The sequence below is a fragment of the Oratosquilla oratoria genome, chromosome 20, assembly GCF_046742065.1.
Source record: "Oratosquilla oratoria isolate Oo_2021 chromosome 20, ASM4674206v1, whole genome shotgun sequence".
Taxonomy (NCBI): domain Eukaryota; kingdom Metazoa; phylum Arthropoda; class Malacostraca; order Stomatopoda; family Squillidae; genus Oratosquilla; species Oratosquilla oratoria.
This window is the reverse complement of record NC_134796.1, coordinates 36724240-36743000: the sequence shown is the minus strand read 5'-3', so window position 1 is coordinate 36743000 and position 18761 is coordinate 36724240. Positions and strand designations below refer to the sequence as shown.

The window sequence follows — 18761 nt, the reverse complement described above, 5'->3', positions numbered from 1 at the left end:
CACTCGTTCTTCGTTTTCTTTGAATTTAGTATTATTCTTTTTTGATTCTTTTTCTTTCCAAAACACTTTGAGACATTTGATAGCCTGAATTTATATTTGTTTAGTACAATTATTTACATACAAAATGGTGTCTACTTTCCCTTTGTTTCTTTTTCAATGCATACTATATTATATACTTTTAGCACATATTCTCCATTAGATACACCACATGTTTTATAATTGTCTAATAGAAATGTAAAGACAGGACTTCTTCAACGCTTGAATTATTTTCTCTAAAACAATATAAGATCATTCAGAATTAGAATTAGAATATTGGTTCAAGCATGAGAATTGTGTTGATATTCAACCATGGAAAACTACTTTCAACATTCCAGGTGTGCCTGTCCTTGACCCTGTTGGCCGTCGTCGTTATAGACGCACTTCCACAGGGGTACAACGTCCCCCAACCACCCCCACGGCCCACCTATGGTGCATCTCAGGTGAGTTTCCTATTTGGAGTACCCAATACGAAAAAGAGTGTTGTTTCTGTTAAATGTATGACAATTCAGAGTATCATGGTGTCTTATATCTGTTCAACTTTCCCATAGGCTCCTGCTAAGTACGACTTCAACTGGGCTGTCAACGATGCCGCTTCCGGTAACGACTTCGGCCACCAGGAGTCCCGAGACGGGGACTACACACAAGGCTCATACTACGTCCTCCTCCCTGACGGGCGACTCCAAAGGGTCAACTACAACGTGCAGGGTGACTCCGGTTTCGTGGCTGAGGTCACCTACGAGGGAGAGGCCAGGCCCTACACTCCTCCCCAACCATCCTACACCCCTCCTCCTCCCTCCTATGGTGGAAAGTAAAACCTAGGACAGCTTTTTAGATCGCAGTCTCTAGTTCCTTGAATCCTCAGTCTGAGAGTTTATATATTTTTGTATATTCTATGTAAATAAATTATCTGGAGAGCAAAATGTATACATATAATTTACCTTTCATGCCTACTGCATTTGAAAAAAAATAGTGATTTTCCCATACCTATGGAAATTTATGTTTGAATGTACTGTATGTATGCATTTATGCATGGATGAAGGCACGTATGTATTAGGTATGTATAAGTGCATACATATATCTTTATATGTATTCATATATACATTTATTTATCTATGTGTTTTACTTGTTTTACGTGTATGGATATGTTCATTGAAATATATATTTCCATAGATAAGAATATTTATTTCTTGCTTGAACCTGATGGTACAAAGGAACACAACAACGGGTACATACAAATGATGCTAGAGAGACGTCAGAGAGAATAATGTCCCTGCTGTTCGTCTCAAAAAACCGTCAATATCCTCGGTTCAAGCATGAGAATTGTGTTGATATTCAACCACGTAAAACTACTTTCAACACTCCAGGTGTACCTGTCTTTGGCCCTGTTGGCCGTCGTCGTTATAGACGCACTTCCACAGGGATACAACGTCCCCCAACCACCCCCACGGCCCACCTATGGTGCATCTCAGGTGAGTTTCCTATTTGGAGTACCCAATACCAAAAAGAGTGTTGTTTCTGTTAAACATATGACAATTCAGAGTATCTTTGTGTCTTATATCTGCTTAACCTTCCCATAGGCTCCTGCTCAGTACGACTTCAACTGGGCTGTCAACGATGCCGCTTCCGGTAACGACTTCGGCCACCAGGAGTCCCGAGACGGGGACTACACACAGGGCTCCTACTACGTCCTCCTCCCTGACGGGCGCCTCCAGAGAGTCAACTACAACGTGCAGGGAGACTCCGGTTTCGTGGCCGAGGTCACCTACGAGGGAGAGGCCAGAGCCTACTCTCCTTCCCAGCCATCCTATACCCCTCCTCCTCCCTCCTACGGTGGAAAGTAAAACCTAAGACAAGTTACCAAAACGCACCTTCTAGTTCCTTGAACCCTCACTCTGAGAGTTTATATATTTTTATATATTCTATGTAAATAAATCATCTGATAAAAATATGCATATAAATATATATAGAATTTACCTTACATACATAATGCACTTGAAAAAATCGTAATGATTTTCCGATACCTATGGGATTTTATGTTTCAATGTGTGTGTAAATTCATGCATGGGTGAATGCACTATGTATGTATGTATCACTCATTTATACGTGTTTTATGTGTACGCATATGTTCGTTGAAATATATATTTCCATAGATAAGAATATTTAGCTTTTGCTTGAGCTTGAACGTAGAAATGAACACAATAACGGATATATAAAAGTGATGCTAGATAGACGTCAGAAGGAATCATCTCGCTGTTGTCCGTCTCTAAAAACCCGGCAATATCATCACTCCCATCTGGATGTGCATCCAAATGTAGCACATTTCCTACACCTTTACACGTAAGGAGAGCTAACAACTAGTGACTGCTCCTCTCCTCATGATGCTGTAACCCAATGGCATAGAAACAGTTTCAAACTCATACAACAGACGACAGTCCAATGTTCCTTCCCAAAAAGCTCTATGGGAGGATTGTTACCAACCATTATGAGCATGTGGAGTTCTAGTCAGTGATAGCTGAGGTAATGATCATTCTTAATCATATGCAGCTCCTTAGATATTGTTATACACAGGAGACATATTTGCAGTCAGAAAATATCTTCATCCAAAGAAACACAAATGCGAAGTAAATTTGGGACAAGTTTTCGGACGCTTGTTTAGTATGTGAAATTGTGTGTAAAATTGTGTGTTGTTTTAATATGATGACCTTGTTTGCATCACCCTTGTTAAACCCTTTAATCCACTTGAACACCTCCATTTAATCCACTCGAACACCTTACTTGCATCCCTTTTCGATTTCAGCTTCCATCACTGGCTATTCTTTTACACAGAAGGAAGCAGCTTAACGTAAGTCCCAGTAAGCAACCTCTCCATCATCAAAACTCCTATAATGCCTCATCATGACAAAACACAGGAATAGGATACACCATGAACCCCGTGAGCCAAAGATAGAATTCGAAATCTCAGAGGCTCCAGAGGCACAGAGCTAAGACCTAACGATGCGTGGACAGGAAACATTTTCCCACCAACTCCTACCAAACAACTTGAAGCAATGTGAACATGATATCATGTGCTTACGAGCTTTATAAATCACTGACCACGGTGGAGGATGAGTTGTGAATCAACAACAATGTGCTGGAAGAGCAGACTTTCTAAGAGAAGAAATTATTATAAGACAAAATTAAATACCCGCAACAATACAAAAAAGGTATCTAGGTGAATGTTAGGTCTATAGTCGATAACTATGGCGTGAACGAGATTTGAAGACATTACAAATGTACTCTATCCAAGAAGCCATGGAGAGAAGTCAGAGAATCAGAACTGAAGGCGACGACACAGATGAGAACTACACCACTTAAAGAGGGTTTGTTGACTCACCCGGTTGTGATTATTATAAACAGCAGATGATAACCGGCTGTCATCAGGTGTCTCCTTGCAACAACAGGAACAACGTGAACATTGACATAGAAAAAATAATTTAATCATTAGTTAGAGCATTGTACCAAGCAGTAACTTGTTAACGTTGAAAGGGAGTTATCATTAACAGTAGATTCTGAAACGCAGTCAAATAAATGATGACATACCCAGGTTCAGAATAGATCAACAGATGGCGTATAAAAAAGTAAGCAGTATAATTAAGAAAACAGATTTCGGACATACTACAATAAGAAACAATGAAAAATTAACAACTACTTTACATGATGACATGAAAGTTGCTGAATGCCATGGAAAAGTAGAAATACTGGTTAACTCTTGGAAATGATAAATGTACAAAGTAGGTTGATATGTCCATAAGAATCTAGTAATTAGTAGACTAAGGAGGGAAGTGACGCAGTTATTGATTTCTAAAAGGCATTAATGACCATGAAAGTAGTGGAAGAAGAGAGATAATAATGCAGGAAATTGGAAGACAAGGAGAGGTTGGTAAGGAAAAAAATCACTGACCAAACGGAAATGTTTGGCCTCTGGTTTGATCAGGAGTACTGAGTAAGGTGAGTAACCCCAATATGAGATGACTACTCCATGCAAGGGTGAATGAGTCCCTCGTATGGGATCAGCACCTGCAGGCGAGTGAGAATTGAGCAAAACTGGAATCGTAGAATGATTCTAGAGAACCTATTGCAATCTATTATACTAAATATAACTAAAACAAATATATAGACGCCAAACTTGGGCGTTGTGAGTGTGAAATACATCATACGTAACATTTTCAAAACCTTTAGACTCAGTGACTTGGAGAAAGACGACCCGTCCTTCACTGGCGTTATTAACTTTGCCATGACGTCACAGACGTTGGCTGGAGGGACGCGCGTATATAAGGCCGCGGCAGTGGACGAAGAGCCATCAGTGACTTGAACGATCTCAACAGTCATGAGCTTTAAGGTAGGCGCTCTTCACCACTGGAAACGGAGGAAGGTTTCAATCACTCTGTATTATTTTTCTTTGAATTTAATTTTTTTTTCATTATTTTTCTTTGTAAAACACTGAGACGTTTGATAGCCTACATCTATTACATTTGTCAAGCACAATTATTCATAGACGAAATGGTCTCTATTTTCCGTTAGTTTCTTTTTCAGTGCAAACTATATTATATCTTTCTAGCATACATTCTCCATTAGATACACTACATGTTTTATATTTGTCTAATAGAAATGTAAAAACAGGACTTTTTCAAACGCTTAAATTATTTTCCCTAAAACAATATTAGATAATTCAGAATTCGAGTTAGAATATCGGTTCAAGCATGAGAATTGTGTTCATATTCAACCACGTAAAACTACTTTCAACACTCCAGGTGTACCTGTCTTTGGCCCTGTTGGCCGTCGTCGTTATAGACGCACTTCCACAGGGATACAATGTCCCCCAACCACCCCCACGGCCTACCTATGGGGCATCTCAGGTAAGTTTCCTATTTGGAGTACCCAATACGAAAAAGAGTGTTGTTTCTGTTATGTATATAACAATTCAGAGTATCATGGTGTCTCTTATCTCTGCTTAACCTTTCCAAAGGCTCCTGCTCAGTACGACTTCAACTGGGCTGTCAACGATGCCGCTTCCGGTAACGACTTCGGCCACCAGGAGTCCCGAGACGGGGACTACACACAAGGCTCATACTACGTCCTCCTCCCTGACGGGCGACTCCAAAGGGTCAACTACAACGTGCAGGGAAACTCCGGCTTCGTGGCTGAGGTCACCTACGAGGGAGAGGCCAGGGCCTACACTCCTTCCCAGCCATCCTACACCCCTCCTCCTCCCTCCTATGGTGGAAAGTAAAACCTAGGACAGCTTTTTAGATCGCAGTCTCTAGTTCCTTGAATCCTCAGTCTGAGAGTTTATATATTTTTGTATATTCTATGTAAATAAATTATCTGGAGAGCAAAATGTATATATATAATTTAACTTTCATGCCTACTGCATTTGAAAAAAAATAGTGATTTTCCCATACCAATGGAAATTTATGTTTGAATGTACTGTATGTATGCATTTATGCATGGATGAAGGCACGTATGTATTAGGTATGTAAACGTGCATACGTATATCTTTATATGTATTTATGTATACATTCATTTATCTATGTGTTTTACTTGTTTTACGTGTATGGATACGTTCATTGAACTATATATTTCCATAGATAAGAATATTTACTTCTTGCTTGAACCTGATCGTACAAAGGAACAAAATAATGGGTATATGCAAACGATGCTAGAGAGACGTCAGAGAGAATAATGTCCCTGCTGTTCGTCTCTAAAAACCGTCAATATCCTCACCCTCATCTGGATGTGCATCTCAGTGTAGCAAACAGTCGGTCTTAGAACAAGGTCCAGAATCTCTATCGATTTCGTTTGCATTTCCTACACCTTTACACACAGAGAGCTGACAACTAGTGACTGCTCCACTGGCATAGAAACAGTTCCAAATTAATACAACAGATGACAGTCCAATGCTTCTTTCCAAAAAGATCTATGGGAGGATTGTTGCCAGGTACTATGAGCATGTGGATTTCTAGTCAGTGATACCCGAGACGATAATCATTCTTGATCATATGCAGTTCCTTAGATATTGTTATACACAGGAGACATATTTGCAATCAGAAAATATCTTCATCCAAGTAGACATTATAACTAAGAAAATATGTTTCACACATAATGCAATAATAAAGTAATAAAAATGAACAAATACTATAGAGGATGATATGAAAGGACAGAGGAATATTGTCAAATGCCACAGAAAACGTAGAAATATTGGTTGACTCTTCCAAATGACAACTATGCAAATTAGGTTGATTTGTTCATAAGAATCTAGCAATTAGTAGTCTAAGGAGGGAAGTAATAGTTATTGATTTCAAAAAGGCAGTGACCATGAAAATAGTAGTACATACAGACATACATATACCAAGGCTTTTTCCTCCTTACAAGGGAGGTAGCCAAAAAGGGAAAGGCATAAAATCATTTCCACCCATTCCATCCCTGAATACACTCCACACCCCTCCACCCTCCCTCTTATCTGAGCACCTCCTGGATGACGGGTCATCCCTGCACCTTGTCCACTGCCCTGGGTTAGAAGCAGTGTCGCAAGACACAGCACATCCACAGCAAGGCCGCTTCATTAAATCGGCGACCCCCCCTCTCCGTCCCCCTATTGCATAAAAGGAGAGGACGGGGAGAAATAAAGATGCAGGAAATTGGTGGATAAGTAGAGGTTGAATTTCGTTAGAAAGAAAAAAATCACCAACCAAACAGAAATGTTTGGCCTCTGGTTTGATCAGGAGAACTGAGTTAGGCGATTAACCACAATTTGAGATACGTACTCCATGCAAGGGTGAATGAGTCTCTCGTATAGGGTCAGCACCCGCAGTCGAGTGGGGGTTAAACAACACTGAAATCGTTACACTGAATCTGCTCAGTTTCTTTTTCAGTGTATACCATATTATATCTTTTTAGCATATATTGCCCATTAGATACACTACATGTTTACTAATTGTCTAATAAAAATAGAAATACAGGACTTTTTCAACGCTTGAATTATTTTCTCTAAAACAATATGAGATCATTCAGAATTCGAGTTACATATCGGTTCAAGCATGAGAATTGTGTTGATATTCAACCATGGAAAACTACTTTCAACATTCCAGGTGTGCCTGTCTTTGGCCTTGTTGGCCGTCGTCGTCATAGACGCACTTCCACAAGGGTACAATGTCCCCCAACCACCCCCACGGCCCACCTATGGGGCATCTCAGGTAAGTTTCCTATTTGGAGTACCCAATACGAAAAAGAGTGTTGTTTCTGTTAAATATATGTCAATTCAGAGTATCATTGTATCTTATATCTGTTCAACTTTCCCATAGGCTCCTGCTCAGTACGACTTCAACTGGGCTGTCAACGATGCCGCTTCCGGTAACGACTTCGGCCACCAGGAGTCCCGAGACGGGGACTACACACAAGGCTCATACTACGTCCTCCTCCCTGACGGGCGACTCCAGAGGGTCAACTACAACGTGCAGGGAAACTCCGGCTTCGTGGCCGAGGTCACCTACGAGGGAGAGGCCAGGGCCTACACTCCTTCCCAGCCATCCTACACCCCTCCTCCTCCCTCCTATGGTGGAAAGTAAAACCTAGGACAGCTTTTTAGATCGCAGTCTCTAGTTCCTTGAATCCTCAGTCTGAGAGTTTATATATTTTTGTATATTCTATGTAAATAAATTTTCTGGAAAACAAAATGTATATATACAATTTACCTTTCATGCCTAATGCTTTTGAAAAAAATAGTGATTTTCCCATACCTATGGAAATTTATGTTTGAATGTACTGTGTGTATGCCTTTATGCATGGATGAATGAACGTATGTGTTAGGTATGTATACGTGCATACATATATATTTATATGTATTTATGTATACATTTTTTTATCTAAGTGCTTTACTTGTTTTACGTGTATGGATATGTTCATCGAACATAGATAACAATATTTACTTCTTGCTTGAACCTGATCGTACAAAGGAACAAAATAACGGGTACATGCAAATGATGCTAGAGAGACGTCAGAGAGAATAATGTCCCTGCTGTTCGTCTCTAAAAGCCGTCAATATCCTCACCCTCATCTGGATGTGCATCTCAGTGTAGCAAACAGTCGGTCTTAGAACAAGGTCCAGAATCTCTATCGATTTCGTTTGCATTTTCTACACCTTTACACGTACAGAGCTGACAACTAGTGACTGCTCCACTGGCATAGAAATAGTTCCAAATTAATACAACATATGACAGTCCAATGCTTCTTTCCAAAAAGATCTATGGGAGGATTGTTGCCAGGTACTATGAGCATGTGGAGTTCTAGTCAGTGATACCCGAGACAATAATCATTCTTAATCAAATGCAGCTCCTTAGATATTGTTAAACACAGGAGACATAATTGCAATCAGAAAATATCTCCATCCAAGGAAATCCAACTTCGAATTATATTTGGGACAAGTTTTCCGACGCTTGTTAAGCACGTGAATATACAGTATATGTGTGTGCTTGCGCATATAGCCATTTGATACATCTAGTTTGGCAGGATAATATTAGCGCTCCCTCGTATCCTTTCTCGATTTCAGCTACCATCACTGATGTAAGTCTTCCCCTACCAGTATGCAGCCTCTCCATCATCAGGACTTATATAATGCCTCATCATGACAAAACATAGGAATTGGATGCACCGTGAGCCCCGTGAACCCCGTGAGCCCCGTGAACCCCGTGAGCCAAAGTTAGAATTCAAATCTCTCAGCATCATGAGATTCCAAGGGCAGAGCTACAACCTAACGATGTGTGAACAATAAACGGTTTCCCACCAACTCCTACCAAACATCTTGAAACAATGAGAACATATCATGTACTTACGAGCTTTATAAGTCACTGACCACGGTGGAGGACGATGTCTTAATCAACAACAACGTGCTGGAAGACCAAACATTCTAGAAGAAGAAACGATGATAAGACAAATTGAAATAACCGCTACAATACAACAAAGTTATTTAGGTGAATGTTAGATATATAGTCGATAATTATGGCGTGAAAGAGGTTTGGAGACTCTACAACGTACTCTATCCAAAAAGCCATGGAGAGAAGTCAGAGAATCAAAACTGAAGGCGACGACACAGATGAGAACTACACCACTTATAGAGGTTGTGATTTTTTTGAGTAGCAGATGATACCCGGCTATCATCAGGTGTCTCCTTGCAACAACAGGAACAACGTTAACATTAACATAGAGAAATTCCTTGAATCATTAGATCATCGTACCAAACAGGAAAAAATTTAACATTAAAAGAGAAATATCATAAATAGTAGATTTTGAAGCTCGGTCAAACTAATGATGGCAAACCCAGGTTCAGAAAACAGATGACGTATGAAAAGTAGACATTATAACTAAGAAAGTATTTCAGACATGACATAATAATATAATAATAAAGAATTTACAAATACTATACAGCATGACATAAAAGATACATGGATCTATGAGAGGACAGAGGAACATTGTCAAATGCCATTGATTTCTAAAATGCAGTAACCATGAAAATAGTAGTAGAAGAAAGATAAAGATGCAGGAAATTGGCGGACAAGGAGAGGATGAATTTTGTTAGTAAGAAAAAAATCACCAATCAAACGGAAATGTTTGGCCTCTGGTTTAATCAGGAGAACTGAGTTAGGCGATTAACCACAATATGAGATACGTACTCCATGCAAGGGTGAATGAGTCCTTCGTATAGGGTCAGCACCCGCAGTCGAGTGGGGATTAAACAACACTGAATCTGCTTTATCAATAATTTTGATACGGTTCATGTCTCTCCAATTGCATAAATGGGAGTTATATGAAGAGTTTCATGTATGAGTACAAATTATCTGACTGCATAGTTTGAGAATCGTAAAAAAGAAAATGGGAAGCTAAAATGATTCTAAAGAATCTATTGTAAACCACTATGCTAAATTTGACTTCAACAAGTATAGAGACACCAAAACTTGGTCGTTGTGAGTGTGAAAGACATTATACGTAATATTTTCAAAACCTTTAGACTCAGTGACTTGGAGAAAGACGACCCGTCCTTCACTGGCGTTATTAACTTTGCCATGACGTCACAGACGTTGGCTGGAGGGACGCGCGTATATAAGGCCGCGGCAGTGGACGAAGCACCATCAGTGACTTGAACGATCTCAACAGTCATGAGCCTTAAGGTAGGCGCTCTTCCCCACTGGAAACGGAGGGAGGCTTCAATCACTCGTTCTTCGTTTTCTTTGAATTTAGTATTTTTCTTTTTTTATTCTATTTCTTTCCAAAACACTTTGAGACATTTGATAGCCTGAATTTATATTTGTTTAGTACAATTATTTACATACAAAATGGTTTCTACTTTCCCTTAGTTTCTTTTTCAATGCATACTATATTATATACTTTTAGCACATATTCTCCATTAGATACACCACATGTTTTATAATTGTCTAATAGAAATGTAAAGACAGGACTTCTTCAACGCTTGAATTATTTTCTCTAAAACAATATAAGATCATTCAGAATTCGAATTAGAATATCGGTTCAAGCATGAAAATTGTGTTGATATTCAACCATGGAAAACTACTTTCAACATTCCAGGTGTACCTGTCCTTGACCCTGTTGGCCGTCGTCGTTATAGACGCACTTCCACAGGGGTACAACGTCCCCCAACCACCCCCACGGCCCACCTATGGTGCATCTCAGGTGAGTTTCCTATTTGGAGTACCCAATACGAAAAAGAGTGTTGTTTCTGTTAAATATATGATAATTCAGAGTATCATGGTGTCTTATATCTGTTCAACTTTCCCATAGGCTCCTGCTCAGTACGACTTTAACTGGGCTGTCAACGATGCCGCTTCCGGTAACGACTTCGGCCACCAGGAGTCCCGAGACGGGGACTACACACAAGGCTCATACTACGTCCTCCTCCCTGACGGGCGACTCCAAAGGGTCAACTACAACGTGCAGGGAAACTCCGGCTTCGTGGCTGAGGTCACCTACGAGGGAGAGGCCAGGGCCTACACTCCTCCCCAACCATCCTACACCCCTCCTCCTCCCTCCTATGGTGGAAAGTAAAACCTAGGACAGCTTTTTAGATCGCAGTCTCTAGTTCCTTGAATCCTCAGTCTGAGAGTTTATATATTTTTGTATATTCTATGTAAATAAATTATCTGGAGAGCAAAATGTATACATATAATTTACCTTTCATGCCTACTGCATTTGAAAAAAAATAGTGATTTTCCCATACCTATGGAAATTTATGTTTGAATGTAATGTATGTATGTATTTATGCATGGATGAAGGCACGTATGTGTTAGGTATGTATACGTGCATACATATATCTTTATATGTATTCATATATACATTTATTTATCTATGTGTTTTACTTGTTTTACGTGTATGGATATGTTCATTGAAATATATATTTCCATAGATAAGAATATTTATTTCTTGCTTGAACCTGATCGTACAAAGGAACACAACAACGGGTACATACAAATGATGCTAGAGAGACGTCAGAGAGAATAATCTCCCTGCTATTCGTCTCAAAAAACCGTCAATATCCTCACCCTCATCTGGATGTGCATCTCAGTGTAGCAAACAGTCGGTCTTAGAACAAGGTCCAGAATCTCTATCGATTTCGTTTGCATTTCCTACACCTTTACACGTAGAGAGCTGACAACTAGTGACTGCTCCACTGGCATAGAAACAGTTCCACATTAATACAACAGATGACAGTCCAATGCTTCTTTCCAAAAAGATCTATGGGAGGATTGTTGCCAGGCACTATGAGCATGTGGAGTTCTAGTCAGTGATACCCGAGACGATAATCATTCTTGATCATATGCAGTTCCTTAGATATTGTTATACACAGGAGACATATTTGCAATCAGAAAATATCTTCATCCAAGGAAATCCAACTGCGAATTATATTTGGGACAAGATTTCCAACGCTTGTTTAGCACGCGATTATGTGTGTGTGTGTGTGTTTGCGCATATAGCCATTTGATACATCTAGTGTGGCAGGATTATGTTAGCGCTCACTCGCATCCTTTCTCGATTTCAACTACCATCACTGGTCTAATACGAGTCTTCCCCTGCCAGTATGCAGCCTCTCTATCATAAAGACTTATATAATGCCTCATCATGACAAAACACAGGAATCCGATGCACCGTGAGCCCCGTGAACCCCGTGAACCAAAATTAGAATTCAAATCTCTCAGCATCAAGAGATTCCAAGGGCACAGAGCTACAAACTAACGATGTGTGAGCAATAAACGGTTTCCCACCAACTCTAATCAAACATCTTGAAGCAATGGAAACATTATATCATGTACTTACGAGCTTTATAAGTCACTGACCACGGAGGAGGACGAGTTCTGAATCAACAACAACGTGCTGGAAGACCAAACATTCTAGAAGAAGAAACGATGATAAGACAAATTGAAATAACCGCTACAATACAAGAAGGTTATTTAGGTGAATGTTAGATATATAGTCGATAATTATGGCGTGAAAGAGGTTTGGAGACTCTACAACGTACTCTATCCAAAAAGCCATGGAGAGAAGTCAGAGAATCAAAACTGAAGGCGACGACACAGATGAGAACTACACCACTTATAGAGGTTGTGATTTTTTTGAGTAGCAGATGATACCCGGCTATCATCAGGTGTCTCCTTGCAACAACAGGAACAACGTTAACATTAACATAGAGAAATTCCTTGAATCATTAGATCATCGTACCAAACAGGAAAAAAATTAACATTAAAAGGGTGATATCATAAATAGTAGATTTTGAAGCTCGGTCAAACAAATGATGGCATACCCAGGTTCAGAATATAGATGACGTATGAAAAGTAGACATTATAACTAAGAAAATGTTTCAGACATAACATAATAATAAAATAATAATAAAAAATTACAAATACTATACAGCATGACATAAAAGATACATTGATCTATGAGAGGACAGAGGAACATTGTCAAATGCCATGGAAAACGTAGAAATACTGGTTGACTCTTCCAAATATCTACTGTGAAAATTAGTTTGATTTGTTCATAAGAATCTAATAATTAGTAGTCTAAGGAGGGAAGTAATAGTTATTGATTTCTAAAACGTAGTGACCATGAAAATAGTAGTAGAAGAGATAAAGATGCAGGAAATTGGTTGACAAGTAGAGGTTGAATTTCGTTGGAAAGAAAAAAAAAATCACCAATCAAACGGAAATGTTTGCCCTCTGGCTTCACCAGAAGAACTGAGTTAGGTAATTAATCACAATATGAGATACGTACTCCATGCTAGGGTGAATGAGTCTCTCATATAGGGTCAGCACCCGCAGTCGAGTGGGGATTAAACAACACTGAAATCATTACACTGAATCTGCTCTATTAATAATTCCGATACGGTTCATCTCTCTCCGATTGCATAAATGGGAATTATATGAAGAGTTTCAAGTATGAGTACAAATTGTCTGAATGCATGGTTTTTGAATCGTACAAAAGAACCTGGGAAGCTAAAATTATTCTAAAGAATCTATTGTAAACCATTATGCTAAATTTAACTTCAACAAGTATAGAGACGCCAAAACTTGGTCGTTGTGAGTGTGAAATACATTATACGTAACATTTTCAAAACCTTTAGACTCAGTGACTTGGAGAAAGACGACCCGTCCTTCACTGGTGTTATTAACTTTGCCATGACGTCACAGACGTTGGCTGGAGGGACAAGCGTATATAAGGCCGCGGCAGTGGACGAAGCACCATCAGTGACTTGAACGATCTCAACAGTCATGAGCCTTAAGGTAGTTGCTCTTCCCCACTGGAAATGGAGGAAGGCTTCCATTACTCGTTCTTCGTTTTCTTTGAACTTAATATTTTCTTTTTTTATTCTTTTTCTTTTCAAAATACTTTTAAACATTTGATAGCCTACTTTTATTATATTTGTTTACTACCATTATTTACATACAAAATGGTTTCTATTTTCCGTTTGTTTCTTTTTCAGTGCATACTATATTATATCTTTTTAGCATATATTCTCCATTAGATACACTATATGTTTTATAATTGTCTAATAGAAATGTAAAGACAGGATTTTTTCAACGCTTGAATTATTTTTTCTAAAACAATATGAGATCATTCAGAATTCAAGTTAGAATATCGGTTCAAGCATGAGAATTGTGTTGATATTCAACCACGTAAAACTACTTTCAACACTCCAGGTGTGCCTGTCTTTGGCCCTGTTGGCCGTCGTCGTTATAGACGCACTTCCACAGGGATACAACGTCCCCCAACCACCCCCACGGCCCACCTATGGTGCATCTCAGGTGAGTTTCCTAATTGGAGTACCCAATACCAAAAAGAGTGTTGTTTCTGTTAAATATATGATAATTCAGAGTATCTTTGTGTCTTATATCTGTTCAACTTTCCCATAGGCTCCTGCTCAGTACGACTTCAACTGGGCTGTCAACGATGCCGCTTCCGGGAACGACTTCGGCCACCAGGAGTCCCGAGACGGGGACTACACACAGGGCTCCTACTACGTCCTCCTCCCTGACGGGCGCCTCCAGAGGGTCAACTACAACGTGCAGGGAGACTCCGGTTTCGTGGCCGAGGTCACCTACGAGGGAGAGGCCAGAGCCTACTCTCCTTCCCAGCCATCCTATACCCCTCCTCCTCCCTCCTACGGTGGAAAGTAAAACCTAAGACAAGTTACCAAAACGCACCTTCTAGTTCCTTGAACCCTCACTCTGAGAGTTTATATATTTTTGTATATTCTATGTAAATAAATCATCTGATAAAAAATATACATATAAATATATATAGAATTTACCTTACATACCTAATGCACTTGAAAAAATCGTAATGATTTTCCGATACCTATGGGATTTTATGTTTCAATGTGTGTGTAAATTCATGCATGGGTGAATGCACGTATGTATGTATGTATCACTCATTTATACGTGTTTTACGTGTACGCATATGTTCGTTGAAATATATATTTCCATAGATAAGAATATTTACCTTTTGCTTGAGCCTGAACGTAGAAATGAACACAATAACGGATATATAAAAGTTATGCTAGATAGACGTCAGAAGGAATCATCTCGCTGTTGTCCGTCTCTAAAAACCCGGCAATATCATCACTCCCATCTGGATGTGCATCCAAATGTAGCACATTTCCTACACCTTTACACGTAAGGAGAGCTAACAACTAGTGACTGCTCCTCTCCTCATGATGCTGTAACCCAATGGCATAGAAACAGTTTCAAACTCATACAACAGACGACAGTCCAATGTTCCTTCCCAAAAAGCTCTATGGGAGGATTGTTACCAGCCATTATGAGCATGTGGAGTTCTAGTCAGTGATAGCTGAGGTAATGATCATTCTTAATCATATGCAGCTCCTTAGATATTGTTATACACAGGAGACATATTTGCAGTCAGAAAATATCTTCATCCAAAGAAACACAAATGCGAAGTAAATTTGGGACAAGTTTTCGGACGCTTGTTTAGTATGTGAAATTATGTGTAAAATTGTGTGTTGTTTTGATATGATGACCTTGTTTGCATCACCCTTGTTAAACCCTTTAATCCACTTGAACACCTCCATTTAATCCACTCGAACACCTTACTTGCATCCCTTTTCGATTTCAGCTTCCATCACTGGCTATTCTTTTACACAGAAGGAAGCAGCTTAACGTAAGTCCCAGTAAGCAACCTCTCCATCATCAAAACTCCTATAATGCCTCATCATGACAAAACACAGGAATAGGATACACCATGAACCCCGTGAGCCAAAGATAGAATTCGAAATCTCAGAGGCTCCAGAGGCACAGAGCTAAGACCTAACGATGTGTGGACAGGAAACATTTTCCCACCAACTCCTACCAAACAACTTGAAGCAATGTGAACATGATATCATGTGCTTACGAGCTTTATAAATCACTGACCACGGTGGAGGATGAGTTGTGAATCAACAACAATGTGCTGGAAGAGCAGACTTTCTAAGAGAAGAAATTATTATAGGACAAAATTAAATACCCGCAACAATACAAAAAAGGTATCTAGGTGAATGTTAGGTCTATAGTCGATAACTATGGCGTGAACGAGATTTGGAGACATTACAAATGTACTCCATCCAAGAAGCCATGGAGAGAAGTCAGAGAATCAGAACTGAAGGCGACGACACAGATGAGAACTACACCACTTAAAGAGGGTTTGTTGACTCACCTGGTTGTGATTATTATAAACAGCAGATGATACCCGGCTGTCATCAGGTGTCTCCTTGCAACAACAGGAACAACGTGAACATTGACATAGAAAAAATAATTTAATCATTAGTTAGAGCATTGTACCAAGCAGTGAAACTTGTTAACGTTGAAAGGGAGTTATCATTAACAGTAGATTCTGAAACGCAGTCAAACAAATGATGACATACCCAGGTTCAGAATAGCTCAACAGATGGCGTATAAAAAAGTAAGCAGTATAATTAAGAAAACAGATTTCGGATATACTACAATAAGAAACAATGAAAAATTAACAACTACTTTACATGATGACATGAAAGTTGCTGAATGCCATGGAAAAGTAGAAATACTGGTTAACTCTTGGAAATGATAAATGTACAAAGTAGGTTGATATGTCCATAAGAATCTAGTAATTAGTAGACTAAGGAGGGAAGTGACGCAGTTATTGATTTCTAAAAGGCATTAATGACCATGAAAGTAGTGGAAGAAGAGAGATAACAATGCAGGAAATTGGAAAACAAGGAGAGGTTGGTAAGGAAAAAAAATCACTGACCAAACGGAAATGTTTGGCCTCTGGTTTGATCAGGAGTACTGAGTAAGGTGAGTAACCCCAATATGAGATGACTACTCCATGCAAGGGTGAATGAGTCCCTCGTATGGGATCAGCACCTGCAGGCGATTGGGAATTGAGCAAAACTGGAATCGTACAATGATTCTAGAGAACCTATTGCAATCCATTATCCTAAATATAACTAAAACAAATATATAGACGCCAAACTTGGGCGTTGTGAGTGTGAAATACATCATACGTAACATTTTCAAAACCTTTAGACTCAGTGACTTGGAGAAAGACGACCCGTCCTTCACTGGCGTTATTAACTTTGCCATGACGTCACAGACGTTGGCTGGAGGGACGCGCGTATATAAGGCCGCGGCAGTGGACGAAGAGCCATCAGTGACTTGAACGATCTCAACAGTCATGAGCTTTAAGGTAGGCGCTCTTCCCCACTGGAAACGGAGGAAGGCTTCAATCACTCTGTATTTTTTTTCTTTGAATTTAATTTTTTTTCTTCATTATTTTTCTTTGTAAAACACTGAGACGTTTGATAGCCTACATCTATTACATTTGTCTAGTACAATTATTCATATACCAAATGGTTTCTATTTTCCGTTAGTTTCTTTTTCAGTGCATACTATATTATATCTTTCTAGCATACATTCTCCATTAGATACACTACATGTTTTATAATTGTCTAATAGAAATGTAAAGACAGGACTTTTTCAAACGCTTAAATTATTTTCCCTAAAACAATATTAGATAATTCAGAATTCGAGTTAGAATATCGGTTCAAGCATGAGAATTGTGTTGATATTCAACAATGGAAAACTACTTTCAACACTCCAGGTGTACCTGTCTTTGGCCCTGTTGGCCGTCGTCGTTATAGACGCACTTCCACAGGGATACAATGTCCCCCAACCACCCCCACGGCCCACCTATGGGGCATCTCAGGTAAGTTTCCTATTTGGAGTACCCAATACGAAAAAGAGTGTTGTTTCTGTTAAATATATGTCAGTTCAGAGTATCATTGTATCTTATATCTGTTCAACTTTCCCATAGGCTCCTGCTCAGTACGACTTCAACTGGGCTGTCAACGATGCCGCTTCCGGTAACGACTTCGGCCACCAGGAGTCCCGAGACGGGGACTACACACAGGGCTCCTACTACGTCCTCCTCCCTGACGGGCGACTCCAGAGGGTCAACTACAACGTGCAGGGAGACTCCGGCTTCGTGGCCGAGGTCACCTACGAGGGAGAGGCCAGGCCCTACTCTCCTCCCCAGCCATCCTACACCCCTCCTCCTCCCTCCTATGGTGGAAAGTAAAACCTAGGACAGCTTTTTAGATCGCAGTCTCTAGTTCCTTGAATCCTCAGTCTGAGAGTTTATATATTTTTGTATATTCTATGTAAATAAATTTTCTGGAAAACAAAATGTATATATACAATTTACCTTTCATGCCTACTGCTTTTGAAAAAAATAGTGATTTTCCCATACCTATGGAAATTTATGTTTGAATGTACTGTGTGTATGCCTTTATGCATGGATGAATGCACGTATGTATTAGGTATGTATACGTGCATACATATATCTTTATATGTATTTATGTATACATTCATTTATCTATGTGTTTTACTTATTTTATGTGTATGGATACGTTCATTGAACTATATATTTCCATAGCTAAGAATATTTACTTCTTGCTTGAACCTGATTGTACAAAGGAACAAAATAACGCGTATATGCAAATGATGCTAGAGAGACGTTAGAGAGAATAATCTCCCTGCTGTTCGTCTCTAAAAACCGTCAATATCCTCATCCTCATCTGGATGTGCATCAGTGTAGCAAATAGTCGGTCTTTGAGCAGGGTCCAGACCCTATCCATTTTGTTCGCATTTCCTACA

General features: G+C 39.5%; 4 protein-coding genes across 4 annotated transcripts; all 4 read left to right on the top strand.

The window, feature by feature from the left end:
- Positions 1–323: 323 nt before the first annotated feature.
- On the top strand, positions 324–851 carry LOC143036195 (cuticle protein 19.8-like). Its single transcript, XM_076203442.1, has 2 exons — positions 324–479; positions 600–851. Exons 1-2 carry the CDS (start codon positions 324–326, stop codon positions 849–851), a joined length of 408 nt encoding a protein of 135 aa, XP_076059557.1.
- A 501-nt stretch (positions 852–1352) lies between these two features.
- Positions 1353–4390, top strand: LOC143036194 (uncharacterized). Its single transcript, XM_076203440.1, has 3 exons — positions 1353–1508; positions 1629–1876; positions 4258–4390. Exons 1-3 carry the CDS (start codon positions 1353–1355, stop codon positions 4388–4390), a joined length of 537 nt encoding a protein of 178 aa, XP_076059555.1.
- Positions 4391–4405: 15 nt separating this feature from the next.
- Positions 4406–10211, top strand: LOC143036193 (uncharacterized). The gene is made up of 6 exons (XM_076203439.1): positions 4406–4417; positions 4830–4934; positions 5045–5224; positions 7167–7271; positions 7392–7639; positions 10079–10211. Exons 1-6 carry the CDS (start codon positions 4406–4408, stop codon positions 10209–10211), a joined length of 783 nt encoding a protein of 260 aa, XP_076059554.1.
- Positions 10212–14222: 4011 nt separating this feature from the next.
- On the top strand, positions 14223–17265 carry LOC143036192 (uncharacterized). Its single transcript, XM_076203438.1, has 3 exons — positions 14223–14378; positions 14499–14746; positions 17133–17265. The coding sequence occupies exons 1-3, from the start codon at positions 14223–14225 to the stop codon at positions 17263–17265; spliced, it is 537 nt and encodes a 178-aa protein (XP_076059553.1).
- The last annotated feature ends 1496 nt before the right edge of the window (positions 17266–18761 follow it).